Source organism: Prorops nasuta, unplaced genomic scaffold (assembly GCF_024137725.1).
Source record: "Prorops nasuta isolate Cenicafe-Biocafe unplaced genomic scaffold, Cenicafe_Pnas_1.2 PNAS00011, whole genome shotgun sequence".
Lineage (NCBI taxonomy): Eukaryota > Metazoa > Arthropoda > Insecta > Hymenoptera > Bethylidae > Prorops > Prorops nasuta.
Window position 1 is genome coordinate 3852415 of NW_027116808.1, and position 21664 is coordinate 3874078.

Below are 21664 nucleotides of genomic sequence, written 5' to 3' on the forward strand. Positions count from 1 at the left end.
TCAGCATATATAACAGCTGAAGGAAGGCAAATAAAATTATCGTCCTTTGTGTCACACGACCCTCGATCGAAAATCTCGCTAATCAGCGTGAGAATAGATTTTTAATCTCGCAGCGCATTCGACGACTCCTCCCTCCATCCGGTAATCTCTACGAATCACAATTCATGCTGAAATAGCTCCGTTCTATTTTTTACCGCTGCACACGTTTATTTTCCTTTTTAATGAACGATTATATATACATTCTATTCTCGGCTAGATCAATAGAGAGATTCTCCACTGACAGTTCTGGCCAAAAATAAAATAGTATTACATTTTTTGTTATTTCACGTCTTGGATTAGGAAAACTCGCATCTCGACAAACGTGCGTGGAGAAAAATTGTCTTTCGCCGGAAAGCGTTTTCAGAAATACTCGAGTTTTTTGTCCTCCTCCTCCTCCTCCCCTCGTCTGACCTAGAAATAAAGTTTTTCGTCTCTTTCGGGCGGAATTGTCAATTTGTATCAGGGAATAAGAGAGAATGGGGGGGGGGGGGGAACAATCAGGGAGACTAGGTTTCATATTAGCGGATGCAATAAGCGTAAAAACGAACGATTATGACGTTGTAGCGAACGGGGAAAAGGGGTGGCGAGAGTCGGAAAATCTTTCTCCATCTCGATAGCTACGCCGAGTTTCGGATTGAACGCATATTAAGGATTTCAAGAATGCTGGCGGATTCCAGTTTTCCCTTAACACCGATCCAACACTCCGTCAGTCGCCAAACAAACTCGATCACCGTTTCTTTGTGCGAGCAAGAAAGTGTATGGAGGATCGCCTACCGTGTACAGTGTAGTTGGCTCTATAGCCAAAGACGAATTTTGCTGGTAATCGATGGAAAAACTCGGTGGCAAATCAGGCCAATCGGAAATATAAATCCAAGCAAGGGGAGCACGAGGCAGCGGGAGAATTGGACGAAATGGCGTAATCGGAGGAAACATAATTTCAGGTTATTTTCTGGGCATCTAACGAGAGTGAGTTTGGACGATGAATTGGCGAGCACTAATTACAGACTAACATTCCCCTAGTTTAGATAAGTAAAGCTTGGTCTGGCGTAATCGTTAACGAGCAAAAATAACGAGAAGGAAACGGAGATGATGGGAGCTGGCCCTCCTGGAAGCTGAGAAAATTTCTTGGAGCGTGAGACGCACCGTGCGCGCCGTCAGGGTAATACGATAGGATCTGGCGGTGGCTCCCTGTGTGCAGTGTTGTTCCACACTATATACACAGCTATACGGCCTGGAGGTCGAGTTTTCCTTGTTTCTCGGTGGCCGAGCTTTCGTGGAAAACACATGTACGCGGTTGCGGGCCCCGCAAGATGGGCACCTCGTGTTCGGCATTCCTCGTCTCTTGTCGGACAACGCCGCCGCCGCCGCCGCCGCCGCTCGCTTGGTGGACCGAGGAGGAGAATCAACGTGTGCTGCGTTTGGAACGAGACGGACACACGTAGAAACAACGTTGACGAGACGATCCTTGGAGATGGAAAAGCAGAGGCGAGCGAGAGAGCTGAGCGAAGGGGAGCAGGAGTGGGGAGGGGGGAGAGGGAGAAAAAAGCCGAAGGTGCGACGAGGTAGAAAGCAGCCCATCCAGGCCCAGGTATTCTATTATGGTCGGTTATCTAGATTACTGCATTCCTGCTTCGAGGAACCAGCCAACCTGGGCTCGATGGAGTGGGGTACTTTAAGATCACGCTCTCTCTCTCTCTCTCTCTCTCTCTCTCTCTCTCTCTCCCTTTCTCGTCTCTCTCCTCGGGCCTCTTCCCCGTGTAACGCCTTTGCGCTCGCGAACCCCCATTAATCCTGCGCTGGATAGCAAAAGTCTAAAATTAAAAAAAAAAAAAAAAGAATATGTTGGTATGTGAAAAGATGAGGAGAGGTAAACGGGGAAAGCGAGAACGGTCGAAAGTTGTACCTGGAACTGACGGCGAGACAGGTAGAGCAGAGGTCAGGCCCGGAGCTGCCGGGGCCTTTGTCTCTGTTTTTCTTATCCCGCCTCGCTGCTTCGCCGTGTTATTGTTTTCTGCCGAAATTCGTGCCGCATTAGCAAAGTTTTCCCAAGCAGCGATTAAAACGTTTTCCTTATACACACTGCACTTATGGCGTGGAAGGAACGTCGGATAACTATATTGCGGTAGAGGCCCGTTCGTGCCGGCGCGGCTCGGGGGGAACAACAAGATTTTTCTCTCGGATAGAAAAATAAACAGTCTCGAGCAAATATACCGATCCATTAGCGGCTGATTTCCAGAGTTTTACGATTCCTCGGAACGAGACTGTACAAATTTACAAGGCTCGTGCCATTAACACGACCTCGAGAATGATCGGTGCAAGTTTCAGCTGTGTGTACCCACCGAGAGATAAATCTGTTGCTCGGCTTTGTCTCTCTCGTCGAGAGATGAAATAGAATTTAATTTGAAGAGGATGATTAGGTTGTTGGCCGAGGAAGGACGTCGGGGAGAAGGAAAGGCTGCGCAAACTGAAATCATTATTACCAGATGGAATCTTATTTGAGAAAAGGTAGATAATATTAATTTCCACGCGATGAAACGTCCCATCCGTTGATTAATGGCCGCGTGAGGCTGATCGTTACCAAAGTGCTCGGTCATTTAATTCCGCACTCGCAGAAAACGAGTGGTAGAGATTGCTCGCTCTTTCCAATCTGTCGAGTTATGGCGTATTATGTATATAAATGCACGATGCGTTTCCGGTGGCGTGCGAGACTCGCCGAGGGACGCGTAGTACTACGTCGTATATATGTACACTCACGCACGTTGGGCCAAGAGACAGGGAAGCCAGCGGGGTGGACGGGGATATAGAGATCGATCAATGAGGGCGATAACGCCGATGATTACTTCATTAGGTTTGACGGTTTCTCGCGATGCACGAAAGACTCGGTGCGTTCGTCGAAGGAACGAAGACGAGTCGCGACTCGCACTTTTACGCGAAGCTAGCGAGCCCTTCTCTCCGACGGACGCCTGTGAAAGCTCTGCGAGTTTGGTATATACTGTATATATAGTACTACGTGTAACGGCCGGGCTCCTCGCGCGGTCCTCGAAGAAACAACGGCGCGAGACTGTCCGAGCGGTGCTCGACAGATGGCGCTGTCAGTCCCTGAAACAAACCTCGCCGAGGCAATAACGCGTGCGGAGCCTCGCACACGGCCCTCGAGAGTTTCTTCCCTGGCCTCGACCACAACAGTTTTTCCTCTTTTCTACGGTGTGCTATATAGGCGGTACGCCATAGCACGGGGTTAAAAAAATATTGACGCAGGCCGAAAGTGTTATAGACGGGGGCTGGATTCGCAGGTTGAAGGCTGAAAGCGAATGAAAAACGTGGCTGGAGGGAAAGTGGAGGACTTTTAAAGCTTGCTAGAGGGTTGTTGTATGCAAGTTGGCGGACGGAGCGAGCGAGCGGCAAGGTGGCTGGCTTTTGGTGTGCGTGCGCGGCTGTGCACGAGTGGAAGTGAGCGCTCATTACTGGATAATAGGTTATTTCGATCCTCCTCGAATTACCGAGTCGACAATGAGGGATTCGATTCGAAAAGCCTTGCGTTGCTCTCTCTCTCTCTCTCTCTCTCTCTCCGGATCCACCTCTCCTCATCGTCCCATTCAATCTTCCTCCTGCGGCCTATTCTGCCCTTTGCCGCGGGGCCTTTCAAGGCCCGCGCCGTGCGAGGGAGAGAGACGGCGAGCAAAAAGAGGGAAACAGAGACAGTCCGCAGGCACGAAGGAGACAAATGAGAGAGTTGCTGGAGATGAGGAAAAAAAAGAGTGGGGGAGAGAAAAGAAGGAGGGAAAGCGTTGCGTTCTCTCGCCGCGGTACATACAACATATATATATATATATAGGTATATACTAGGTGTAATCCCTTTCTCCAGGGATTTGCAGCGCGCACTTGTACAACGCACTTGACGTACTTTTCCTAGCTCTCCCCCATTTGCGCACGGCTCTGTACGTCGAACACGTAGCACATATCCATGCACGCATACACGCACGCACGCACGCACGCAGCCTCCACGGATGAATTCTTGGTTTAACGCGCGACCCTCCCGTCCCCTCCGCCATTACCGTCACTCTCATTCCAGTCTGAGAAATCATCGTGGTGTTCGAGTCCTTCCGGGTGTGACGGAGCGGAAATCGCTATTGTGTTGTCCTCGCGTACGCTCTTCGCGCACGGCTCGCATCACCGAGGAAAGAACGAATCGTGTCGCCAGGCGAGAACCAAGGGAGCCAGCCCCTTTCTTCACGCCGGAATCATCCGGGAATCATTCTTCGACACGCTGCCTCATTTTCTTCGTCCCCCTGCTACTCCCTTCGGCCTCCAAGGACTCTCGCATCGCAACTGCAGCAGCATCGGAGAGATATGAGCGAGATGACCGGAAAGTCGTTGGGGAAAAGTGTAGCCGGTGGTGCGTTAATGGGCCCAGTGCTGGGTTATTATTCGCACTGAAGATATTGTTTATTATGCGCAAATTGGCCTTCAACGAGGATCGAAAAGGGCGCCGTGGCCGTTAAAGAAATGAGATTGGCGATCGTGAGCTAATTAGGCCAGACTTTGGGGCGAAAGAGAGAGAGAGAGAGAGAGGAGAGACTTCTCTCGCGCGGCTCCTCGGCCGCTCCCGTGGGAATGAAATTATCGGCTGACGTGGGCGCATGTGCCGCCGCTGTTGAAACGCCAAACTAAACGTTCGCTCTCGGCCAGACCGCAATTATTTTAAGTGTACAGCGATATTCAAGTAGCTATTAATGACCTTCCCCGACTCTTGGGAAATCGCGTGTTGACCGTGCTGGACAAGAACCGATCCACGATATACATATACATGTATATGCACATCGATCTATCTTCATATATATATATATATATATATATATAGGTGCACGTAGGCGCGAATTAATTATAGCGGCCGAGGACGTCGACGCTGCGATCGGAAATCATCTTACCACTTGGATCCAATTGAACCAGAACCGTCCTATATATATATATATATTAGCAGCTGGAAAAACTGTCAAAGAAAAATCACAGGACGATAATTATCGTGCGAGTCCGCGATCGAGTAAATTAACGGCGTAATTGCGAGCTGGCGCTCGTTAATTGTCGACGATGAACGATGAAATTTGAATAATGTTCTTCCCTCCCTTCCTCCACCGCGAGCTTAATTACCGAGCGACAAGTTAAACGTTCTTTCTTATGATACACACGTGTGTGTACATCGATGATGCTTTGCCAGCGCTCGCGCCGTCCATTCATTGTTCCTTCCGCGACCACTATATACCTACTCCTCCTCCCCCCCCCCCCCTTAAATACACCCACGCAGAGTCTCGTATCACATGTTTTCACCGTTGTACATCGTCGTAATGTGGAACATTACGAGTGGCAGGGAATTAGACGAGGCATAAATTCCAGTGGGTGCGTGCACGCATTTTATGGATTATCGTGGCCCTAAGGGTCCCGAGAACATAAAATCGCGTGTAAGTTGCAACCGCGCGTGAACCGACCCCCGAAGCCTGTCCCTTTTTCACTCCCCGAGCCCGCGTGCACATAAAGCTTTTTGTAACAGGAAGCAGCTGCTGCTCGCCTCTACCTCGAGAGCGACACTTTTCTGATTATTTCGTTCGACGAAAAGTCCTTCCACAGCTTCGAAACCCATGCACCCCGAGCTTAATTAAGCGTAACGCGATCCTTCGAACGTGTATAGTTTTTCTCAGCCTCGACATGTGTTCGTCTCGCAGGACTGGCATTTACCCTATATATATATCTATCTCCCATTGACCGAGCGACCCCAGGTCACCCGTAACTAGACTTTCGAGTTCGATAGCGAATATCCCGATGACGATGATGCGTGCGCGAGCGCCGCTCCCAACTCGCATCGAACGGATTTCCATTTTGATGCAGCGATTCGCAACGGCTCGAGTTTTTCTTTTGGTGGAGCGCGCGGATGAGCATTATGCAAAAGCGCCGGTGCTGTCGGCTGCGTTGATTGCGAGAAGCGAGAAAATAGCCGGAGCACACGTGTATATATACTGTAAGCGCGAGGAGGAGGAGGAGGAAGAAGAAGCGCGAGCGATGCTGAGGAGTCCCTCATAGGCTCGGGTCCGGTGCGGTGGTATTTATGCGCTGTCCGCGCACTCGTAAACGTCACCGGCGCTGTGTCCTGCCTCTCGTTTTTCTCGGCTCGCCGCCGCAGCACTCCGACGTGACGCCCGTCGCTCCGTTAGTCTTTAATAATGAATAATTAATTTGCGGCTCGTTAAAGCAAGGACGGACTCACTTTAGCCTCTCGCCTGCACCGCAGCCGCGCGCCGCTCTTCTTCTTCGACAAAAATCATTCATCAAACTCCCACGTTCCCGAGACCCTAAAGCCGTGTTCATTAGCGAAAAATCTCCGATCACGATCATTACGGGAATTCATTAATAAAAATTCACGAGACTGCGTCAAGATCGTTAAGACGAACACACGCGCTTATACGTGGTGTAGGATATATATATATATATATATATATATATATATATAGAGAGAGAGAGAGAGAGAAAAAAAAGAAACTTGGAGTGGCTCCATTTTAATGAAGAATTTTTCTTTCTAATTCGAGTGTATTCTTCATGTGTGTGTGTGTGTGTTAGAGAGAAACGGTGCGTGTATATTTTAGCAGGCGAGCACACTTATGTCATGTTGACCATGTTGCGAGTGGGATCTTTTTCAAAAATGAGGAGCTACCTCGCTCGCTCGCTCGCACGTTGGTTCGCGTGTCGAGCGTCCATCGGCCGTTGTGTCGGTAAGGGTCCTTGGCGAGGATCGAGCGAGGATGTAACGTTAACGATGTTCGCGCGTACAACACGACGGAATTGCTTTGCTCGAACGAACTTGTTTGATTACGCCTGATCATCCTGGTCACCATTGACCAGATGCACGCGCGCGCGCGCACACACACACACACACACACACACACAGATAAAAAGAGCATCGAAGAAACGATAAGAAGCGTCGCAGATTCGTGCAAATTCCTGGAATCGTTTTGGGGTCCCCCCCCCCCCCCCCCCCTCCCCAACCGAAGGAATTTATCGAATTAGCGCAGCGAAAAGTATAACAAAGGACTAATGTCGAGGAGAGGATATTTCACAAAAGGGAGGGTAATGAATGTGTCCCTGGAGTTAATGCCGGGCTCGCACAAGTCTGCGCGTGCTTCTGTATTATTATAAACGAGCGTGGAACACACAGCACACACCACGTGCTGAATGTATTTCGACTGGAATAATCTCCGGGAATGACGAATAGACTCTGTGGTAATATGTCGCGGATGCTCTCGCGTGGCAAAAGGAACTTGGTGACTCGCCAACAGGCCATTCATTAACTCTCGTCGTCTCGTCTCGTCTCGTCTCGCCTCGCCTCGTCTCGTTCCTTCGCCTCCATTCGATATGCCGTATGATAATAATTAGTCGGCTGAATTTACATGTAAATTAGTATGTACTACACAGCAGCAGCATCAGCCTCGTGACATAACCAAATCGACTGTCTACCGCTAATCGATCCTGTCCCTTTATATACAAGCGATATAGAACCGCGACGCAAAAACGCGCGCTCGTCACTTGATAAAATTTGCTCCAGATCTGCTCTAGACTGGGAAAATTATCTTCTGACTTATTAAGGCTAAAAACCATCGAGTTCTTATCCGTTCTATATATATATAAGTACGTGTGTGCAGAGAGAGATAGCCGAGCGTCAAACCAGTTTTGTAACGAAAAGGCGTGAGACACGATCCGCGGATGCGTCTTCAACCTTGCCGTTGGTGGAATAAGGACTGTTGGCTCGCTATCGAGAGCCGAAGAAAAATATGAAGGATCGATCAGGGTCGTTTCGCGATACCGCCTGTGCCGGGGATTTCGATAGACTCGGAGCCCCCACACGAGCGTCGAACTCTCCCACCGCAGCTGTGTGCAATTGCACAAAGTTGTTCGTGCAATTTTCCACGTGGTTCGAGGCTGATTCCACCGTATCCGGGGTGGACCAGGACGACTACTTTGAAAAATTTACAAAGAGGGGGCGCTCGCTGGAGTGCGCGCGCGTTTACAAAGAGGCTCCCTTTGAAAATACGCGGCAGTAAACGTCAGAGCTCATCCGCCATGCGAGTTTCTCTCTTCTCTCAGAGCGAAGATCGTGCAGATTTATGATAATCAAGCGGCCGATCCCCACCTCGAGCTGACAACTTTTTTAAAACGAAATTTCGATTTCCTTGTAAGAGGGCCCAAGATTTACGGCGACTTCGACCGGACCCTTTTCTTTTTTTTTATTCTTCCACCCCCCCCCCCCCCCCCACCTTTCCTACCATTCGGCTGCCATTTTTTCACGCTCCGAAAGAGACTTTTTACGGGCGTCCCGAGAGCAAGCCGGTGACGCTCGCTCACGAAACGAATTCTCCTGCACGCATGTAGCTATACGAGACGCGTTCTCCTGCAGTAATGTATGCGCGCGCGAGGATCTTCTCCTTCGGTTGAAACTTTCTGAAAAATTTCCTCCTCGTCTCTCTCTCTCTCTCTCTCTGTATTTCATACCGATACGAGAGAGAATGCTCGGATCGATTCTCGGAAGTCGCTCGCTCCCCTTCTCGCGTCTCGCAATTTTCAAAAGAGAATCGTGAGTACGACTATAGCGTATATATATATATATACGTATAAGGATACCGTTTCGCAGGGAATATTACGGGAATCGCGGTTAACCTTACGGTTGCATAATCCGCTGTGCGGCAAGAGCGGCAGCAGCAGCAGCAGCACTCGAGACCACGAGAGTTCTTATTATTCAAGCGGGAGAGATGTATCGCTACTTTCCTTTATCGCACGGACGATTTGGCCGAGGCGTACACAAAAAAGGATTATTGTTCCATTGAGCGGGAGCAGGAGGAACGGGTCGTGGACCTCCAGGAAATTTGGAGCTCTCGCAGGATGACGACGCCCGCCGAGAGAGCGAGTATATCGCCGTTGCGTAATCTGCCTACCTTTTGTGTCCGGCAGGAGTAATCGTCGGAATGGCAGGATGCACATTATGGACTTTCTCGTTCGACATAAATCATACCGTGGCCATAATTTATTTTATCTGGACCACATCGTTGTTGTATAAGCCGAAATGGACTACGTGTGTGCCGCTGCTGTTGCAGTTGTGCGCGGAGGAAAAAAAAAATAGGCAGGATCTCGTTCGGAGAAACTCGAGCCTCGCAACGAGATTGCGCTATTGTTTAGGATACTCCAAAGATACTTTCTCCCACACCCGCCCTCTTTACACCCCACTCCGTTTGTTCGTCCCTCTACTCGTTTGGCGTGTCGTGTTATACGAACGCCGAAGGACGAAGGAAGAAAAGCTTACGCAATTTTGGCTCGGCGCCCGATCCTTATTACCAGACTTATTTCCGTATAACTGGGCATATTTGTCGCGAGCCTGTCTGTCGCTTTTTATCGCCGGCTATTTGGACCGTTTTCTCCCGAGGAGATTCCCCGAAGCCTCTCGCGAGTCTTATTCCCGACTGTGTGTTTTGGCAGGCGAACTGGAGGCGCGATAAGAGCTACCGGTTAGTCAGTTATTTGGACACTCGCATTGTCCCGTGAGAAATCGATTCGCGAATTTAAACGTCTTGGCACGCGTGGCGGTGGTTAACGAGGAGGGACAAAGGTTGTAGAGGGCGAAAAGTCGCGTAGGGGCCGAAAAAATGGATGAAAAATTCGTCGGAGCTAATAACTTACATGGAATTGGTAGTGTTCCAGTACATGCTGATCGTCTTCGTGCAATTGCTCACGGTGGAGAGTAAAACCGTTTGCAGAAAGACGAGAAACACGAGTGTCACAAAGGACGAGGAAACCATGGTAGAAATGACGACGACGAGCACCTTCTACTCGCCGGTTATTGAGAAACTCCTTCGTCGTCGTCGTCGTCGTCGTCGTCGTCGTCGTCCACGACCACCTAGCACCACGGCACCACCACCACATTCACACTCCACTTTTGGCTTCTTTTTTTCGGCAGGTTAGCCGTCGTTGCACGTTCTCAATGCGACGCACAATGCTCGATAATTGCCAGTGTTCCTTTGTTACACCCTGGACATGTCGCGGGGGCCGCAGAAAGAGAGAGAGAGAGAGAGAGAGAGAGAGAGAGAAAAGTAGAGAAAGAAAGAAAGAAAGAAAGAAAGAGAAAGAAGCAGCCGCCCGTCGCTCGAGAGTAACACCTGTAACCTGGCCAGGACGAGCTTCCTGCCCAATTTAACGAGCACCTTTCAGGCCCCGCGAGTCAAGCGACCAGCTTACAAGCCTTACACTGGTGGTGCTTGCAGATTTTCGCCCAATTTCCCACTTCCATCGATCCACCCCGTGTTCCTTCGCTCGACCAGACACTCGGCCTGACCTACCATTTGTCCAGCTATCCCTGCACCGTTCGAGCCACGCGTAGTTTACAAAACTTTCTCCAGCTACAACTCTCCCCAACAACAACAACAACAACAGCACCGCAAACTCACTCTCACTCGTTTACATTCCTGTATTCATTATTGATAAGCGAGCCTTTCACGAGGTAACACAGAGAAGGTGAGAGAGAAAACACAATTGGATGTTCCGTTGATAAACACGCGCGCGGCTCGGTCGTAGCCTCGACGACGCGAGAAGAGAAACAGCGGCACGAGTAGAGAATTTCACTGTGGGAGGAAAAATGTGTGCCGGATCCAGCGGGCTCCTGCCAACAGTATGATACACCAGTGCTCTCCGATCAACGAAATCACTGGACGATCGCACAAACTGTCGCGATATAGTTTTGCCGGAAGGAGAATTTTGCTCGAGCGATAAAATCCTCTATATCGGTGGAAATAATCCAGTTGGAGCGTACAGCTGAGGAAGCAGCGCGCACAGAAGCACGAAGAGCGAACGAGTGCGCGACGGCCGTGGAGGGCCCGGATAACGCACTACCTTCCTGCCTCAAGTCGCGGACGCGTCTGTCGGCGGAGTGAACTGTCGCGGCTGTCTCGGCGTTCGAGGGTTGCGAGCGTTTCCGAGCGCCGGCGGAAAGGCACGAATCGGCCTCCGCTCTCTCGTTCGACTCGACTCTCTCTCCCCAGTGCAGTCCGCGTTGTACGCGCTCGCCGCTATTATGCCGCCTGCTCTCCCGACCCGAGACTTTCCAAGCGAACCCCGCAGCACAGCGCGCACCAGCCTGCCTCTGCTCTGCTATACTTTGCTATTCTCCTCCATCTCGAATATCGCCTGTCACAATGCATCCTCCTACCACGCTTTTTTTATGGAATTCTCCCTCCCCCCTTCTCCCCACCAGAAAATCTATAAACCATCATTATTCGTCACGCCAATTTTTCATTGCCCAATTTTTCTTTCATCTGTCCCATTCCCACAGGGTTTTCGTTATATTGAAATTTGTGCGCGCGCTTGTTTTTCTCCTCTTTTTTTCTCTTTCCCCGCGCCGCCGTGGAAAAATAACGTATAGCCTCCGAGCACGTATGTATACATATACGGTATATCGTAGTCGGCACAAAGCTTTTACCCAGAAATTCATATTAGCTGATTCGGTGCGCGCTACCATTCAATCTATTCGATGCGATTACACCGAGTTAATCGATCGACCTGATTTTTCCCGCTCGTTCCTGTGATAATTCGAGGAGTGATTTTGCTGGATCGGAGGGTAAGAGGTGATGGGAGTCTCGGTTTCTCAGCCGAGTCCATTGTTCCCGGTCATGCAGGAAGGAAAGGAAGTATAAAGCGCATTTCCTTATTCGTCCGAAGTATATTAATAGCGGCGACTCGTGATGGACAGAAAGTAGATTAGACGTAGCGAAAGGTGGAAGGGGTCGGGGAGGGGGTGGGGGGGAGTGCGCAAAGGCGGATACTCTCTCGACGAGCGAAGCGAGACGGCGAGGCGCGCGCGCGCTCTCGCGTCCGTCCGTCCGTCCGTCGAATCCAGCGACGTTTCGCAGCTGTCAAGTATCATCCACGGACGTGCTATCCAGCGAGTCAATCCTCCGCCACGGGACTCTCGAGAAAAGACAGTTTGACACTCATTAACAAAAGCGAGCGGCGTGATAAATTCTCCCCTCTCTCCCCCCCCCCCCTCCCCCCTCCCGAGGGAATCCCGCAAAATTTCATTCCGCAGCCAACACCGTTCCTGTCGAGTTTCGACCAACCGATGATTACTCAAGCGGCCCTCGAGTCTCGTTTCCAGCGGAGGGAGACCGGCCTGCGCGACTCTGCAAGATTTTCAACCGGTACAACGATGATGAAGAAAATGCAGAAATTCGTGAACGTTTCTACCAGAGGAACAGTGTTCCATTGACTCGCGCGTGACCTTTTCCTATTTGGAACACGTATATATATAGTCTGGTCCGGTACGATTCGGACGCGCTAGCGTCCACCTTACATCCCGAAGATTCGCTCACGGGAGTGCGAAGAACCACGTACGAAGTCGGACGACGATGATGAAGAAAAAATTAAAGAAGAAAATGCAGAAACTCGTGTACGTTTCTATCGGAGGAACAGTGTTCCCATTGACTCGCGCGTGATCTTTTCCTATTTGGAACACGTATATATAGTCTGGTCCGGTACGATTCGACGCGCTAGCGTCCACCGTATATACATCCCGAAGATTCGCTCACGGTAGTGCGACGAGCCATGCACGTACGGAACGGAACGACGATATCGAGGCAGAACCGTTATCTACCCACGGGCGCCCGTGTCGGTCATTATTAGTCCGAATAATGTTGAGGCTCGAAATTCTATCGAAGGAGACACGATTGGACGATCGCGTTCGTCCCGGATGGCGTTTCGACGCGGTTGACACACCGCGCGGTCGCGGCGTCCCTGCTGTCGCAGGATTAAAACGTCTCGGGATCGAGCGAGAGCACGCGTCCGCCCGTAATTATATCGACTTTATTCCACCAGCGCGCGATATAGCTTTCCGTGAATCAGAGGCAAAGTGTGTCACTGTTACGACATTATTGAAGCTATACATCGACGAGTCTGATGTCACGCTATTCTCGTCCCGTTCCCCACATATACAACTTGTTGTTCCCCGTCAAAGATAGAATCGTGTTCCGCTTATGGAGCGCGAGCGAATAAAGACGAGAATGATCGTTCTATACGTAATATTTTATCATTTCCGCCGAGTTATATCCGCGCGCGAAACTCCGGGGATCCCTATAGGCTGCTGAATTAAGCATGATGCGTATTTATGGTCTTCGGAGTAGATGCAAAGCGATTCTATGGAACGTCCCAGGCGCGGGTTAAAGATAGACTGGAAATGTCCATATTTGTCGTATAGGCGCAGGCTGTTCGTCGTCCGATCGATATTGAACGGGGCGAGGGCCCACCGAGAGTTTCGTGCTTTCCGCGAGATTTAATAGAGTCAAGTCACGCTCCGTACGCGACGATGGATCTTTAAATCGTATAGTCAAACAGAGCCCCTCGGGTTCTTGATCGTTGACCCACGATCCGTTTGTTACACATCTTGGACACTCGCTCTCTTGGGTCTGCGCGGGTGGGCGAAGGAAGTTAAGGGAGGGGGGGGGGGGGGGGGGGAGTGAGCGCAGGGCCAGCCAGCAACGCAGTAAAATGGATGTAAGGTAGTGGGTAAAGCGGCGCTTTAACCGAAGACATATAGACTCAAGTACCTCCGTAACGCGTCATGAAATGAGAGTGCTCGGCAAATATTGATTTCTCCAGCCCTTACCGCTGTGCAGCCGTGGCAAAGGGAGTCCCGGTAAAAGCCAAAATCCTCTGCAAACAAAACCAGCGAGAGCGAGAGATGCCAAAAGCCGCGCGCAAGTCCTTATTCCTCGGAGCTTTCGCGTCCTTGAAGGACCCGCTCGAGTGCGCTCGCTGGCTCCCGCAGGTGCATAAGCCGCTATCCAAAGGGCATTTCACCTTTTTCATAGGAGAGAGGGAGATTCGAGCCAGAGTCCCGATGCCTCCTCCTCCTCCTCCCCTCCCAAATCATTCCTCGGCCAATCCTATGTGATAATATTCGTCGAAATTTTACCCTAACACTGCGGATATAATTATTGGTTTATATATAGGAATCGAGAGAGATGGAAAGCTCCGTACACCAATAAGCGATTATATATATATAGAAACGGTAGATGTCGAAGGTTTCTCGACAAGCGTGAGACTCGATCTCCCCCCCCCCCCTCCCCTCCTCCTCCCTAGCAAACTTATCCGGTAAAGGAATCGTTTGCCACAGCGACGAGGCATTTCAAGTTTCTTTGCCATCGCACGAGAACGATCGAGAGAGAGAGAGAGAGAGAGAGAGAGAGAGAGAGAGAGAGAGACGCTCTCTCAGCAATCGATCATCCTTATTTGCCGGGCAAGTTTGCTAAATTTGTAACGCGCTCCAATCCATTTCGCTTCATTATCCCGCGGCGAGTTTCTCCTGACCCCGCCTTGAACCGGCATTGGCCACATCGATCCCGATTCGCATGCAAAATCACCCTTTGGACTCGCGCGCGGATGATATTTCAGTTCGATCCTTTCACACGTCGAAGAATAACGCCGTGCGCGGCGAGTTGGCGAGTCCAGCTGCGAGTCCGGATCGCGAAGGCATCCATTAGCCATTAGCCTTGCGCTCATCAGAACCTGTCCGCGGAACAATGCCCTCTTCGAGACCTTCTCGAGACTTTCACGCTTTTCTTCCTTCCAATGCGATATAACGCTGACTGCCTAACGAAAGAAAATTAATCGATCGTATTCTCTCTTTTGCTCTTATATCTCACCTCCGTCCAAGTGCATCACCGATCGACTTTGGTATATATACACAGCATCTCTCTCTCTCTCTCTCTCTCTATATATATATATATATACCTTGAAGAAAATATTTGGCAAAGAGTTTGATCCGGCCAAGAATGATAATAACAACAAGTATATATATATATATATATGTATATCTCCAGCAATAAGAGGAGAGATCGCGAGCTACAAGTTTAGGACAGATATATCAATCACTGCTGCAACGCGTGTCGTTATATCGGCAAGTGGCCGTCATAATTAATGCTAGAGGTTGCGGTCGTCCCGGTAAAGAGGATTATTAGACTAGCGTGATGAATGACCGTGGCAGACAGGGCGTGCCGTTGCGAGGGGGATGACGGCCGCGCGCGGTTAGGGTTTACTTTCGACCTGTGCTTTTGACCGGGAGGGAGCCACCATGGAATCCAACGTGAGATATTGGAGAATGATTTCATGCCTGCATTCCTGGCGGTCCGCGGTGAAACAAGCGAGGAGGGAGACTCCTCATCGGCTCGTCTCTCGAATAATAGAATACCATTTGCCATTGTGCGCCAGACGCTTTCTTTCCTCGCCTCCTGTCATGTGCGCGACCCCAACGCACCAAGCGTTAGATACACAAGCATTAAAAATGCCCGCATTGCATTTATCCCGACATCGCTTAATTCTCCCATATATATATATATATATATATGGCCTATACCGACAATCCAAACACATCGTTGGCGCTCTCCGTGTAATCTATAGAAATAATAAAATAAAAATCCCGAAAGCGAATGATGGATCGGGAAAATTGTACACGGGGGAGATCGAGTTGTATGTTATGAACGCGTTCCATATGCTATATACATATGTGTATAGCAACGCGTGAGAAAAGCAACTCGAGGTGTATCGACGAGGGCGACAAATCGCGGCGATTACAGAGACGCGTTTTATACAGGCTCGCCATTACGTATTCTTCCATATGGAGTGGTAATAATGGTCCGGTGTCTCGCATGTCCAAAAGAATCAACCTCGGCGAGCGATCCATTGTCTTCTTCCCACTTGGCGGATCTCTCCGATTGGATCCGTGTGGCGAATTCGTGAATACAGTGCGCTGCTCGCGCGAGTAACCCTCGCCATATATATGTACCTTGGCATCATCAATTAAACGCCTCGCGATGACTCTTCTCCTCGATATTCGACCTTACGAATATATATACTCGCTGTATATATATATATATATATATATATATATATATATATAATAGAAATATACAAGGGAGCAGTTGTTTACAAGCTCGTCACCTATGAATCTTCTTCAAATGTTGGTCGAGAGGCGAAGAGATGGCACGGTTGTGCGCGACAGGTGCGCATCAGCAAATACTTTAGGAGAGTCCGAGACGAAGGACTGATGAGAGGGAGTGAGAGCTCGCGGAGGAGCGTCTACACGCATTTCGGCCGTTGTAAATCGTTCGGATGACCGAGAGAGGGCCAGACTGCAGTATAGCGAGCCAGAGCGTACATTTCGCCGAAGAGAACAACGGTTTCGGTAATAAATTAAGCCATATGCCCGAGTGGAGTCGAGTCGAACGCTCGCTGCATTTTTTCCTCGGAGGTTGCTATACGTTCGGGACAGGAGGAGGGGGAGGAGGAGGTTATAGGAGGTTGGTCCGATGTTACGCCTTGCACTTTTGGCGCTTACCGCAATCTCCGCAGTGATATATATATATATATATATATATTATAAACATATGGATATACAATACCCTTGAGGAAAATCCCATTGGTTTTCTTCTTTCTACACAATACAGCCTGTTCTTCGGCGACTCCATATAACGCACTCGAACCAATTGCACATGTCTGTTTTTACACCGCGAGTCTCTCTCTCTCTCTCTCTCTCTCTCTCTCTCTGTCGATCGTCAATTTTACATCGAGTCTACGATGACACGGATAAGCTATACGATTTTCGATCTGTACATATATAAATAGTCGGTTGGAAAGAGCGAGCCGAAGAAAGTATAGTATACCTGCACATAACGCGTTTGTACATCGCATACGTCCATAAGCATATTTTTAGCTCTCGAAGAGTTTTACTGGAACTCGCCAACTGGTCACGGAATAACCTTAGCAATCTTCTTATAGGAGTAAAGCGTATTTTTATACGTCTTCCTGTCGCTATCGCCCTTAATCTTTAATGGACTCGCGCGTCGATAGATATAATTTGAGAATGGCCGAGCGGGCTGTGGCCGAGTCTTGCGTCGGAGTTTCGGCGAGGATGCATGTCCGGATCCGAGTACGGACAACCAGAGACTCTCTTGTACCAACCGCACTCCTTATTGTCGAATCCTTATCGACGCACTTTCATCTTCGATCCACGTTCATGAATTTTGAGACAAAGAGGAGGAAACCGCCGGCGTGCGCGATATATGGCCTTGGACTTTTTTTTCCTTCCCCCGCAGAACAGCCTTATGGAGAAACTGGACTGGTCCCCGAACAATTTTAATGATCCCGCGCGCTCTCCTCGCTCCACCAGCCACATAAACTTTCATCTTTGACCTTTCGCGAGTAAAACACTCCATATCCACCCACGTACAAGCGTATCGCCGATTCCAAAGATAGTCGAACGCTGCATTTTTTCCACTGTGCTACATTCTATATATGTATTATACCACGAGAGCCAGAAATAGTCGGCGCGCCACTCTCGAAGCTATCTTCGACTTTTGCATATTGTATATACAGCTCTGCGATACGACCGTACGGTTTGTCGAGGAAGAAAAATAGACCAACCGATCGGGGGGCCTCTCGCCTATAGCCATCAGGCTTCGCGAGAGAATCGCCGGGGTGCAATATTAATGACGCTAGATGCGTCAATTGAGAATACGCCGAGTATATAAGTTATAATCGCCCGGAGGCTTTCATTCTCGAATCGATTGGCAGCTTGCGCAAGCGGCTCCCCCCTCTCCCCTCTAGAAAGCGTGAAGATACGAGGAGAGTTTTGTGTCGGGTGTACTCTCCATGCTTTGTTGCGGATCCCTCCAGAAAAACGCTAAGTAGGATGTTAGCGATTACGTCAGAGAGAGTCGTTAGGCGCCGAGGAAAAATCGCATCGATCGCGACCTATCGAAGGCATCGTCTTGAGATACCATCGAGAATTCTCGCGAGTAGAGATTATCTGCATACTTTGGAATAGCAAAGAGTGCCAACTAAATAACTCTCTCTCTCTCTCTCTCTCTCTCTCTAACAAAGAAAGACGCAGACACTCGACTTTACATCCAACGTGTATGGAACAGCTTTGCGAACGCAAGAATCGAGTTAGCCTTAATTAGCTCTTATACGAGCCGACTTAATAATCTATCCAACGCGATTCCGAGGCTTTGTTTGATTCGAGCCCGGGCGAGCACACTGTTGCCGTCTCGACGCTGTTCGAGTAGCCTCGCGCGGATATGGAACACTTTCTCCTCCAGGTATCGATAATGCTCGATTTATTGGCCAGTCTCCAGGTTGCCGTTCCAGATTCTTTCGCCACGATCGCACACCATGAATTAGACGCGCATTATTGCCCGGCGTAGGTGTGGGCTCCAATGTCCAACATGATTTTCCCTCTCTCTCTCTCTCTCTCTCTGTATATTTTCTCCTTGTTGCTCGCTTTTAACAAGGATATAATATATATATATATATATATATATATATATAGAGAGAGAGAGAGAGAGAGAGATATCGGGGGTCGAGGAGCGATCACCGTTGTAAATTTTTCGAAAGAATAATGGTCGGAGCGTCCGACGAAGGAGGCATTTTCAGTAGTTTCGATAATCGCTCTGAAATATCGTCCCGCGCGCAGGTTACGTAAGAAGGACTGGTCTGTGGTTATCCGGGTGTAAATGCGAGCTCTCTCGGTCTCGGGGAGTCTCGGGGAGTAGAGTACGTGACTGTGGAGGCTTGTAAGTCCTCGCTGACAGGGCGTTTAAATTGGTTTGCGACTCGGCTGCGCTTTCGGACATTTACGAGCCAGCTAGGGAAACCGGTTGCTTCCGCGAATCATTTTTCATCTTTCGCCCGAGATAAACCGGACAGTGCGGCAGGACCGTCTCTCGTGTCACGTCGCCAGTGTCTCTGTCTAGCTATGTATATATATATATATATATATATATAGCATATGCGAAATGGCACGAGTGTATTTCGCACGCTTTCCAGCCTTCCGTCATTTCCGAATCACGCCTATCGCGATGAAGAGCGCGGATCGGTGTATTCCGCATTTGGAAACTCAATCGAAAGGCTTATTGGGAAAATCTCGTAAGCTGTATACGTGCATTTATATCGGTTGGAACGTCGCGAGCTTCCGGTTCTTCGGAGCTGTTGGAAAATATTTCGAGCGTCGTTCGATAAGGCGCATTCCGTCATGTCCGCGAATAATCCGGAGGACGCGGAGCGCGTTCGGGGCAGACGTTACATTCGAGTGATTTGCTTTCGCTGGGAAAATAAGCGGATTCTCCTCGCGTTCGGCTCGCGCGCTTCCATTGGCTGCGGCCGCGGCTGCGATGCGAACGTGTCCGTGTTGGACGTTATCCGCGTGCATGGCGGAGGCGGCCGATGACCCGCGTGTCCTCGAGCGACCATTTCGCCAATTGGAATTTTGAGCACCCCGTTGCCTCTCCGACTAGTACGATGCACGTGAAAATTTTACGACTCCACCGGAGAAATTCCCCGCGTTCAATGCCACCGCTTATAACGTAAGGTATCGCAGAAAAAAGCACCCCGGCCAATTTCGATAATATAGCCACAGACTCGCTTTTTAATTATAACATTCCCTCAAGTATCCCTAATTAATGCCGGATTCAATCGGAGCGAAAACGACTCTCCCAGTGATTTTGTATATTTTTGATGGTTCGTGAGAGAGGGGGGGGGGGGGGGGGGGGAGCGAACGCGTAACGAGCTGATTGCGCAAGCCGGTCGAAGCGTATAGCTCCACAGAGTGAAAAGGGGGATAGTCGTTAATGCCAATAGGAAATGACTCACGTCGTGTGATATCACTCGACGTCCTACTGCCGCGCGCCATGTGTACCTATATATACATATTATATATATATATATATATACACTTATTTACATCACACTAATCCAGCATCAGATAAAACTGGCGTACGTCATAAATATAGAAGCGAATGTTGCGCCAGGTGCCGAATAGTTTAGAATCTGGCGTCGATAATTGACGTTTTAAGCGGGGAAATCGCTACGGATTCTCATAAAGTTGAAACACGATGTCTCTCGGTATCTCGACTGATATCTCGCTACGTGGCGAACGCCGCGCGGTATGTCGCGTCCCAAGCGCGATTTCCACGTGCACGTGTGTATCTTCCACGAAACACTACATATATATATATATATATATATATGCAAGTGGAGAGTGTATTGCGTGTCAATTCGTGCAACGCAGCGTTGGTGAATCTGGAGCGCGAAGAAGAGGAGGCGCGATGTACTCGAAGGAGAAGCTGAAGAGAAAAAGGGGACGCGATTCAAACGAGAGATCACGAGTTAGCCGAGTTTCATTCGTCGAAGGAGAAAGTTGGGAACTCCGCGATCGGCTTTCCAGCAGCCATTGTGGTCACGAGCGCGCAACAATACCAAGGATGACGCTTTGTCCTCTCTGCATGTTTTCTTTCAACGGTCCCACTCTTCTCACTTGTATATAGATTGCCGTACACGCCCCCGCTGCATCGTCATGATTTTGCTATAATAGAATAAGGAACTACGTATAGCAGCTATATATGCAGGGCCAAGTTTCTCGCTTGACCCCTAAGAGATTCGCCGTGGCGTTCCCGCGTGTGCGGCCATTAGTCGCAATTAGTCGGCCGATGAATTTTCTATGAAGGTATAATCAAGCTGCGCGTAAACTCTCGGCTTTGGCCATCGGAGGCCCCTTCGGGCCACGTACATCGCATTACCTATTCACGAAACCTCGCTGAAGGATGTCAATTAAGCATCGCGAGATTACGATTGCTCCTTGGGCGGACGCTATTTCGACCCAGATCGGGAGACTAATTGCTGATGAGACTGTGCGAGCGACGAGCTCCATCAGCCACTACGAATATATATATATATTTTTGTCCATTAATCGCGGCCAATGAAATTATATATACGCTCCAGCGAGGAGCGACGAGGTTCTCTCCTTTTCCTCCTCCTCCCCCCCCCCCCCACTTCTTCTCCGACGCGCGGTTATCACCTGCTTCGATCCGATATAGCTCCTACTCTCGAAATAAATCCCGGCTATTTTGCCGGCTTAATAAATTCAGCATAAAATCGCCTTATCTCTCCCCGGCTGAACTGCCGTCTCCGGCGCGTTATTAAATAACGTTTCATTCAAGACTCTCCGTAAACGCGAGCGATAATATTGCGACAGAGTAATTTATGATTGCAGGTCCTCTCCCTTGTGCCACGATAGGGCTCTCTGTCACTGTGGATTTAATCGCGGAACCAATCTCTTTCTCATCATCGTTGTTATCGCGTCCGAATAATATGCATCCAGCAATTGAAACAGGATGGGTGGGGGAGGGGGGGGGGGGTGGGGGAGAAGTTTGCTGCCATGCAGCGCCGCGGCGAAGCGAGGAGAATGGACGCGCAGACTCGACACTCTCGATGGCGTACGGCGCGTCGCAGGATCAACCGAACGCCGGCAATCTTCTGCTACATATATATATATATATATATATATACGCGTTTATTGTGCGTTTGCAGTGCGTGCGCGTCTCCCCAATGGTTATATCGTCGTTGTTAGCGTTAATCATCAGCGAGGTCTGGCGAGGTGGAAGCACGCGTCGCGACCCGAGCATATTTTGTTTGTTATGCTCCGGTCGAGATAAGATAAGGCGGCGAACGTGGGAGCGGCCGGGTTGGTGCAAGTCGCGCTGTTTTGTCTGCGCAA

The 21664-nt window shown here is 49.6% G+C and overlaps 1 protein-coding gene across 2 annotated transcripts in view; it reads right to left on the reverse strand.

Moving 5' to 3' along the window:
• Positions 1 to 21664, reverse strand: part of Ephrin (ephrin) — a 377189-nt gene that overhangs the window by 23784 nt on the left and 331741 nt on the right. Inside the window, exon 1 of one of the 2 annotated variants that reach the window (XM_066733818.1) lies at positions 9751 to 11127. The exons of the other annotated variant lie outside the window; for it this stretch is intronic. Within the exon in view, the coding sequence (XP_066589915.1) occupies positions 9751 to 9869 (119 nt within the window). The 5' untranslated portion in view covers positions 9870 to 11127. Of the gene's footprint in view, positions 1 to 9750; positions 11128 to 21664 lie in introns of those variants that run through there. 2 annotated transcript variants of the gene reach the window in all.